Genomic DNA, 10,666 nt, shown 5'->3' with positions numbered 1-10,666 from the left:
TTGCAAGTGTAGCTTTTATAGACTAGCAAATTAATGCAATCACACCGTCATGCATCATATCTGCTGAATGAAATCCAATACTTGAGTCGCTGGGACCAAAATTAGCACTGTTTTGCTTGAGCATGTCACATTTTCTCACAAAATATGATGCATTTTGGTGCATTTTTCGCTTTTGACATCCATTTGTATGGTGAAAAATTCTTAAATGATCTCTTAATAAAGTCAAGTAAAGAAATGTTACGGTTGTAATGGTAGAACATATTCAAGATTATAAGAGATTTTGTCATTTTGAATTTGCAGTCTGTTTTAATTAGAAAACTGTACAGAAAAAAAAGAATTATTTTTAAATTGTAAAATTAATTTAGCATTTTTAGAGTCTTTATGAATTAGATAATAAAAAATGCTCACTGCATTTATTTTAGCAGAAAATAGTAAAATGTTGGCTATTTTTTTTATAATTATTTTTTCTAAAGTAAATTTTTTTTTTTTATCAGAAAATCAGTCAATTTAATTATAACTTAAAAATGAAAATTAAAGTCATTTTGCATTTTAGAGAGTTTTTTAATTGGAAAATCATTTTGCATTTTTTTTTTTTTTTTGCATTTTGCATTTTGCATTTTGGATAAGTTAGAATAATTTAGCATATCTATTTTTAGATTCAAATTTACATTTTGTTAGTGATATACTACTATGATATGAATATAGTCATATTTCAGAACTACATTATATCAAGTGCCAATCTGTTCCTGTATTTTACAGTGTCTCGTCCAAGGACTATAGAGTTCACATCATCCATATTAACAGTTCAGGAGTTGTGAATGCCATCCATCCAGTCATTAAGCATCAGCTGCGGATCAGTACGTGTGGAACTGATGGCTGTGATGATCAGATGTGATTTGACCGATCTGGTGAGCTGAGCTGGCGATTTCTGCCTGACTCCATCAATAATGCGGGAATGAATGCCACGGATCGTTGTGGAAGTGAAGCACGCTTGCAGAAGACCAGCATCAGCTTACATACCACAATACTTTCCATCCGCAGCTCAACCTCTCTCATTTTTCACCCTGCAAGAGCTTCATTTGATCTGGACGCGTGTAACGCATCCTAAAAGGAACTGAGAGGAACAAACACAAAAATATGGAATGTAATATAATGCAAACATGTCATCGAGAGATGGATCTGGGGAATGAGAAATGTATAGACAGTAAAGCATTGTGACACGGACGCAAGATTGATGACTTCAGTCCCATGTGACAAAAAAGAAAGAAAAAATTACTGTATATATATATATATAGAAATCCAAAATATTATAATATAATAAATACATAATCACATTTTTTGGGACTATTGTAAACATATATATATATATATATATATATATATATATATATATATATATATATATATATATATATATATATAAATAAAAAAGAAAATAAAAAAATGTATATATGTATAGTCAAAAAACATATTTGCTAAAATAGTTTTGAAATACATTTATGTAAATATATTCTCTACCTAATTTTTTTTGTGCCTTTTTAGATATTTTTTGAAAATCTATTTTAAAAATACAAATGTATATATGTGCATATATATGTGTATATGTATATGTATATATTTGTTATATATATTATTATATATATTGACAATTAAATCTTTTTTATATTTACATAACATCATACAGTGATTGTGTGTGTTGCTTTTTATAAATGTTAGCCAAAAATACCCCTATATAAGTCTAATAGAGTTCATGCTACATCTCTGTTTACTGGAGTTGAGTTTTATGAGTACGTTTTCTGAAAGCACTCTCAGCTTGCTGGCATTTTAACATCTTGTAAACTCTGAAATCTATTTTTGATGTCTTGTAAAATGGATGGATGTCCTTTGGCTCTGAGAACAGAATCACTCAGCCGTCAGGGGTTTCTATCGCTGCAGGGCACAGCTATAACTTTCACCTTATGATAAGAAAGACTCTTTTATATATAATCAAATGTAAGAATAGCTTTATTAATACAAGTTTGGATCGACACGAGGGTGAGTAAATGACAGCATTTCATTTTTGAGCGTACCGTCGCTTTAAGAGGAAACAGCTGAGATAAAGTTGATAATTTCTTATTTAATATTTAATGTAAGTGTCTTTAGATATTAAAGAGAAACCTCTGAGGAACAGCAGAGCTCTGTGTTAATGTGGCTTCATGTGGTTGAGATGGATGTCAGGACACAGTCTCCTCTGCTGTGCTTCATTAGCGTATTCCTGCATTATCAGATCCACTAAATGAACCATGGTTCTCTTATCAGGAGGATAAAGGTTTGTCCGTTCTTGTCAGATGCTGGAGCCCAGAGGTCGCTGGCTTCAGGGTCTGGTCGACTAATGGCTATGAAGCAGTTGTTAAGATCTCAGACTGACGACGGCTGTATTGACACGAGGTGCAGGCCGCTTAATCAAGCCGGACACTCTGTAATGAGCAGTAAACAGGATCTGTTTATCTGGACTGCCACTGATGGATGGAGAGCATCCCGTCGCCATGGAGACCGGGATTGCCGCGGTGCTGATGCAGGATTCCGGGTGAGGTGCAGGATGCTGATTGGACGGGATCAGGATTGAATTATTGTGCAAATTAAAATTCTTTTTGTTTGTTTTGAAAAGAGTAACCTGTCCTGAAACCTGTCAAGAACACGTAAAAGGCATATTTCAGACCAAAATCAGTTTTAAAATTTAATAAACATTATATCATATATCTTCTTTTTTATATACTTTTTTATATATCTTTTTTTCATAAATAAAACAATATATATTATGAAAATGAAAGTTTATGGCTGTTAAACATTTCCCCTCCATATAGTGTTTTATTCTAATTTCATGTGGCTCAAAATGACTTTTTTAAAGACTAATTAATTCGATTTGTACAAGAGTTTTGTTTTATAAGCAGATTTATTTTTTACTTGCTAAAGCATAAAACTTTATGAACTATATTATAATTTTTCCAATTTTTATTTAATTTCATTCATTCGTTTTTTATTTATTTATTTTTTGTTGTATTCATTTTATTTATTGCATGAAATTTATTTTTTAATTGATCACTTAATATGTATTATAATATTTTTTTATTATTAAATTGAATATATCTTTTATGTATATATCACTTAATATTTATTTATATCACCTAATATTTATTTATTTATTAAATGCATTTACAGTGCACAATTTATAGGTGATTTATTTCACTCAGATATGTACAGATGCTGTCTATAGATGAATAAAATAGTTGAATAACTACACAGTTACCAACACGAATACATCCATATTTATTCTGTGAAAATACAAAATAAAATCATGTACACTTTATTTACAGCTGTTTGTACATTATAATATATTGCATTTATATCTGCATGTATATCATGTTAAATACTCCAGCAGCACACAAGATGATCTCTCATTTCTCTTGGCATTCAACATATTAAAGCACATGATTCGCACTTAGTGCTTAAGACATTTTCATTTAAATACTTCTGCTTGTGTGAATCACTAAAATTATACATGTACTAATCAAACACCTTGAACAAATTCATGCCACTTTTCAGTCATCCAGTCTTTAAATATTGAACTTGGTTGCATGATTTTTGTTGTTTTTGATTTTAGGGTCACTGTTTTCGCTGGAGCGGGTCTTTTGCGGGTCCTTCCTCGAGTCCGGCTCTGCTGATCTCAGATCAGCTCTGTTAAGGCTCATGTGACGGCGCATATATAAATCAAGCACACGTTAAACCTGATCAGTTTAATATGCAACACTGGAATGACTGAAGAAGTGAACAGAAGCTCAAGGCAACAGATAAATGCATATAAAATGATTTACAGCACTTAGTTATTAACAGTAAAAAGCTCAGATTCAAAGCAAAGAGCTGAAGAAACACTGCACAAGCTGGAATGCATTTCATTGTTCCCAAAAGACGTTGAAGATCATACAGGCCATGAACTTTAACTTCCATCCTCACATCAGTAACACGAAGCTGATTAAACCTCACAATGCATTATTGAGGTACTGTAAAACCCAATACAATGCACAGTTATCAAAACAACAGATGCATATTTATTGCTACAGTGCATAATCATTGGTACGAGAACACGGCGAAGCTGCCATTAGATCCAGCTATAATCGTAGTTTATGTTTTCTAGCTTTGAAGGATTGGTTTCGGATTCTGTCGCCAATCCCGAGCCGGACCGAGGGAGGACCTGCGCCCGCTCTGTGCGACCTGTGACCTCTAACCAGACCAAACACTGATGCTCTTTGGCTGATTTCCCATCAATAATGACAACTTCATGCTGTAGAGTTAGAATAGAGTAATGCAAATCCAATGATGTGCCTGCTAACGGCTAGGAAAACTTCTTCATACATATTTAGCTCAGTTAGAGGAGAGTTCTGTCTTCTACAGTGCAGTACATTCTACGCTCATCTCTTCTATATTCATAACACTCTATTTAGCGATTCTGATTTATTCTGACTTATATGAAAATATGCTTTTCAAGTCATGGACAGTAAGGAAAACAATGCTTGATGCAGGTAATGAAATGCACACAGATTGTATGTGTGGCTCTCAATGATGAACAAAAATACAATATATATATATATATATATATATATATATAATCAATAAGGTATGGCAATGTTTTTTTCCCTTATTTACGTATCAAAATGCATTACAATCTGATTTTCACATCTGTATGCGATTACAAGAATCATTGCTTTATAAAACAGTCAAAACGTCATATTTTTTAACTGAAGCCATATTGTATCTGATCAAATTCTCATTCTCAGTGTTTAATATAACTATGTTATTATCATGCATTTAACCCTTTTAGATTAATAAAAAAAATGAAAATCATTAATTGAAATTTAAAATTAAGATAAAAAAGCTAAATATATTATTATCAATACTGATTAGAAGTCATCTGAATATATAATTGTATAGAATTTATAAGAATATATTATCTGAGAATTTCCAGTATTAACGTCACTGAAATAAATGTAATTTAAATTATTTTGACTTTGTAACTAACGATTGCTCAAAAACTTCTAATAAAACAACATTAATATTACTCTGAAAAGTTTTCAAACAAAGTCAATTCATTTTACTTGAATAAACTTTAAATTTCAGATTTTTTTTATTATCCTGCAATGGCTCATAGATCTAATTTCACTTAAATTTCATTTTGGAGGTTAGATGAGATTAAGGCAACTGATTTTAAGTCTTCAGGTTGAAGTGGAAATGTTTTCGTGTACATCCAAGACATTCAAAACGGGTTAAATGGCAGCAAAAATAAGTTTTGTGCAAATTATTGGCTGCGAGAATCATGAAACCATCAGAATTTCATCTTTATGATAAACAGTGTTGGTTCACCATTTGATCTTCAGCAGCAAAACCAGTTGAGAACCACTGAGCTCCATCTCTGATTGATTTCCAGTGAGGATTCAGTCTGTGTGTGGATGATGTCATCTCAAGGCTCCTCCTCCACTTCTCTGATTGGCTGGATGATGCTGCTGGTGGATTTGTACTGATTGATCTGATTGGCTGCGTGTGTGTTGGTGTGTTTGCTTTGCGTGTTTCTTGGGAAGCAGTTCTCGGGTTCATCTGTGTACCAGTTTTTATCTGCAGAATTTGACATAATTTACTGCACGCCTGAGGCTTGAGTTACACAAGTGAGTGAAAGCAAACGTTACATATGCAAGCTTTGTCTCATGCACTGAGGAGTTTTGAAATGTTTCAGTTCATAAGTACATGTTGCATTCAGAGCAGGGTTATTATCGATAACTAAAATAAAACCATAAAAATGTTTGTTACTTGAAATAAAATAAGCTATTGAAGTTCTAAGCAGCCATGCATTATAAATGTTTTCCTTTTTGTTTTCTCATTGTAACGACTTAATTGTGTCATTATTTCGACATAACCAAAATTGCTTTCTCGTTATAACGACTTAATTTTCTCGTGATCTCGACAGAATCAAAGTTGCTTTCTCGTTATAACGACTTATTTTTCTCGGGATCTCGACATGACCAAAGTTGTTGTTCTCGTTATAACGACTTATTTTTCTTGTGATCTAGACATAACCAAAGTTGTTTTCTCATTATAACGACTTATTTTTCTTGTGATCTCAACATAATCAAAGTTGCTTTCTCGTTATAACGACTTTTTTCTCGGGATCTCGACATAACCAAAGTTCCTTTCTTATTATAATGACTTCATTTTCTCGTGATCTCGACATAACCAAAATTGCTTTCTCGTTATAACGACTTAATTTTCTCTGGATCTCGACATAACAAAAGTTGTTTTCTCATTATAACGACTTATTTTTCTCGTGATTTCGACATAACCAAAGTTGTTTTCTCGTTATAACGACTTAATTTTCTTAATTATTATTATTTAAATGCAAATATGTCATTTAACACTTAATATACCAGTAAATACAAGTTAATCAGTTAAAAACAAAAAGTCATAAGTGAAGTCATCAAGACGGGATATTTTGGTACAATTCAACAAATGTAATATTTGGTAAAAAAAAAAATACTAAAATAAAAAAGCAAGACAAACAAACAAACAAGCAGTTTCTCCAGCGACTTCACCAGAAAAGTTTCAGCGATATATTTTTGTATTTTTTATTAATTTATATATTGCTGTGTGTAAGACAGTTTTTTTCTTAATTATTATTTAAATGCAAAATAAGTTTTTCTTTTTTTGGTGAAGTCCAGATCATTTGTATTGTAAATAGATTTTTCAAATGATTTAGTTTTAATCATGCTCATAAATTTGGAAACCAAAACCATGCATACTACATAGTATGTAGACACGCGAGCGGAATCTCTACAGACGGATGCAATGGTAAAAGCATTCTCAATGTTAAGTAAGATCATAGATATCAAGAGATCAAGACAGCTACTGAACTAATGCAGAGCCCTGAATCCAGAGACGCATGCACGGCAGAGATGACCTTCAGCAAAACAACCAGAACGGCCCAAAGCTGCTTTGCTTTCAGTCAGAAAGCAAAGAATTAATGCTGGCATGATGGATTCAATGCACTTTTGAACTCATAACCATCTGAATTATGAGAGATGGTTGCAGTACTGACATGCATTTAGTTCCATACCTGAAACTGCTCTATTCGTCCTGGGCACACTTTAAAGACAGAGCAAATGAAGTAAGTTCAAACATCCTGATTTTCTCAGGAAACTCAGTCATCTTGTTTTCACACACAGACATGTATATTTATTTACATTTGTGCATAAGATTCAAATTTTGCAATTTACAAAAAAAAAAATATTTATTACAATTAAAATCATAAAATCAAAAATTATACTTAGTTGAAAAAAATAGTTATACATTTTTTTATAATTATAGAATAATTTAATAATTATAATAATTACTTTAAACTACTAAAATAATAAAATACAAACTAAAATTAAATTATAAAATAAAAATGCAATAATATTTGCAAATGTATTTGTAATTGAGTTTTAAAAAAGTTATACATTTATAAAAAAATATTAAATAATTACAAATTGATCATATTAATTAGATTAATTATAATTATTAATTAAAAACTAAAAATGTTAAAATTATCAAATTAAAATATGAAATTATTTACAAATGTAGATGTACTTTAGGTTTAAAATGTTTTATTTAAAAAAAAATTAAATAATCATATAATTATTATTATAATTACATTGAATAAAAGAATTAAAAAGAGAAATTGTGCAAAAATATTAAATAAAATTATAGATATATATAAACATCTATTAAATGCATTTGTATTTAAGTTTGGAAAATAATTGATAAATTCATAAAACAACAACAAAAGGTTAATAATTATAAATAATACAATTAAAATAAAAACATTTAAATAATAAAAAAAATTATTATCAGTGAAAATGAGGTGGATGGCAGATGCTCTAAGTGTTTTAAAACAAAAGACTTCACATCATCAATACAGAAAAAAAATACTTTTATTATGTTTAAGATATGGCATACACTAGTTCATTAGAATCATATAAGAAAAATCTCTTACACTTGATATTTAGAGAATCAAAACTTTGGTGTAAGTGTCTTACTATAGCAATGAAGGTGAATTAACCCGAAAGCAAACAAATGTCCTGCTTGCTTCTTTGCAAAAGCTCATCAAACAGCTTTATTCTTGCAGCATCGCAACCTTTTCAATTATGAAGTGAGTTGTACCAACCAAACAGGACATCAAGTTCAGTCCATTAGAGTTTAACAGCCTTAGCAATATGGAAAATATTTGTAATGGAAGATAAAACATTTGTCAAATGACTCTTTTCAAGCACAGAAACGTCTGCGGAAATCCCATTAACCCAGCATGAGGACTGGGGTGTTTCAATCAGTGTGTTTCCATTGGCTTCATTTCAGTTTGAGTTTCTAAATCACAATGAACCCGTCAGGAAGGAATGAGCGCTGACGATTAGCCTTTGTTTCACAGACGTCCAGCAGCGGCTCGTAAACGTGTCTTTTCGTGCGTATGCCATGCGTTTCTGTCAAGGCTGATGTGATTAAACTCTCAGTCATCTCAAGAAGGCAGTGAATGTGTGAAACATTTGAAAAATACTAACATTCTTTAGGAGCACATATATAATGATGTGTAAGTACAGTGAGTCCAAATGTCTGAGAAAACACATTTTTTTTGCAAAAATGTAAATAAAATCTAAAAAGTTATATTTTTTCAATAGTTCACTTATCTTATATTTTGTGACATTGACCGATACTGATTTTGTTCAATTACAATACATACTTTATCCATCGTGTTCTTTATATTTGGTGCATTTGTTTTACATTTTTTGCTTATTTTGAGTATTCGTTGCTCATTTATTTATTTATTCACAATTTAGCGAATTATACAGATTTGTAACAATTTCAAGCATCCATCCATCATTTGAGCCGTGAATCTAAATTTAAAAAAAAAAAAAATCATAATTCCAAAGAGGAATAAATAAACTCAAGTTGTGAATATAAATTAAACATTCAAAAAAAAAAAACTACATTAAAGTTTATTTATTTTTTCACAGTAATTTATATCAGAAAATTTAATTTCTTCTTTTATGAATTACTTATTTTATGTATCTGTGATTTATAAATTTGTACAAATTTTTCTCTATTGCTAAAATCCAGTTGTTGTTGTTTTTTTGTTTTGTTTTTTACATAATTTAAGTTGAAAAAATAATCATGAATTGCAAAAATAAATTCAAAATTATTTAAATTTTCACTGCAATTCATGTGATCGGAAAATGTCATATTAATTATTAATATTATAAATTAAAAAAATGCAAACATAAAATTTAATATATCTCCAGTACTTTATCCATTGTCCATGTCCTTTATATTTGATGCATTTGTTTTGTATTGTGTTATGTTTCTAGTGCGTATTGTTCATTTATTTTATGTTTTGAAATTGAATTAATTATATGGCTTTTTCTCTATTCCTTACAAATTGTTCCTCATATAAATCACAAATTGCAAAAAAAATAAAAATAAATCAAGTTTTTTTAAAAATTTCACTGAAATGTATAAGATATTTTAATAATATTTTTATTATTATTTTTTTTTGGGGGGGGGGGGTTGATTGAATTGTACAGATTTTTCTCTATTCCTAAAATCCACAAAACATTTGTTTTACATCATTTGCATTTTGTGAATCTAATTGTGAATCTAAAATGTATTTGCTCAGCAATTAAAAAATAAGTAAATCCAAATTGTAAAAAAAATAAATAATGCATTTTATTAAATTTTATTAAAAGTATTGTAATTTTTTTAATCAACTCAAAATGCAAGCCGTCAGATGTTTGGAGCCACTGTAGGTGGGTAACATGAGACAGCAGCTGTGTTATATGAGGAATACCAGGATGTAGAAGCACAGAGGCGTGATGCGATGATGAAACACACAAGCGTTTGTCAAAATGTAGGATTAAAGTGCAGTTAAAGTGCAAAATGGTAAAACTGATTCATTAACCCAACACAGTGTTACCCTTGTAAGACGTACTGATGCTCAACAAAACCATGGTTTGTGGTGTAAACGCCGGCCGGTGCTTTATACAGATTCAGCTTCTAGTTTGTTAAAGATGCTGTACGAAGTAAACATTTGATACGTGTAAAAAACTTAAGTCCGGGCTTTGTGTTTGTGAAACCGAAGTGTAAGGATATGTCGGTGATGTCAGGCATCACACACACACACACACACACACACACAAACGTGTGCACAGGCACAGCTCAACGCCACCGAGGAACGTCACAGAGGAACGTACTTCTGTTTGTCGCGCGGGTCTCGGCTCCGGCTGCGTCCCGGCCGGGCGGATGAGGGGATGGAGAGGGTGGACGGGCTCTTCTTGCTCGGGCAGTAGGTGGAGTGAGACGACAGGTTGGAGCGCGTCTGGCCGGCGTTGTGGTCGAACTGCATCAGGCAGAAGATCAGATCTGTAGGCACCAGCTCGAAGACGTACGGAGGATTCGTGATCACGTATCTGTCGCGAGAGAAACAAACGTACACAGCACTGAGAGAAAGTGAGAGTTTAATTTAACCTGAATATGGAAACGACACAGTTACAAACAATCTACTGAAAAGCTCAATTAGTGTTGCTATATATATACTGTATACACACACACACACATATAA

General features: G+C 31.4%; 1 protein-coding gene across 1 annotated transcript in view; it reads right to left on the bottom strand.

Moving 5' to 3' along the window:
* Positions 1 to 4,941: 4,941 nt before the first annotated feature.
* The window catches only part of LOC113055774 (calcium-activated potassium channel subunit alpha-1-like), a 39,160-nt gene continuing 33,435 nt past the window's right edge, over positions 4,942 to 10,666 (bottom strand). Inside the window, exons 28-30 of the mRNA XM_026222122.1 lie at positions 10,299 to 10,514; positions 7,136 to 7,164; positions 4,942 to 5,643 (exon numbers count right to left, since the gene is read on the bottom strand). Coding sequence (XP_026077907.1) covers positions 5,492 to 5,643; positions 7,136 to 7,164; positions 10,299 to 10,514 — 397 coding nt within the window. The 3' untranslated portion in view covers positions 4,942 to 5,491. The remainder of the gene's footprint in view (positions 5,644 to 7,135; positions 7,165 to 10,298; positions 10,515 to 10,666) is intronic.

The sequence above is a fragment of the Carassius auratus genome, chromosome 37 (genome assembly GCF_003368295.1).
Source record: "Carassius auratus strain Wakin chromosome 37, ASM336829v1, whole genome shotgun sequence".
NCBI lineage: Eukaryota > Metazoa > Chordata > Actinopteri > Cypriniformes > Cyprinidae > Carassius > Carassius auratus.
This window is presented reverse-complemented; position numbering and strand designations above follow the sequence as displayed.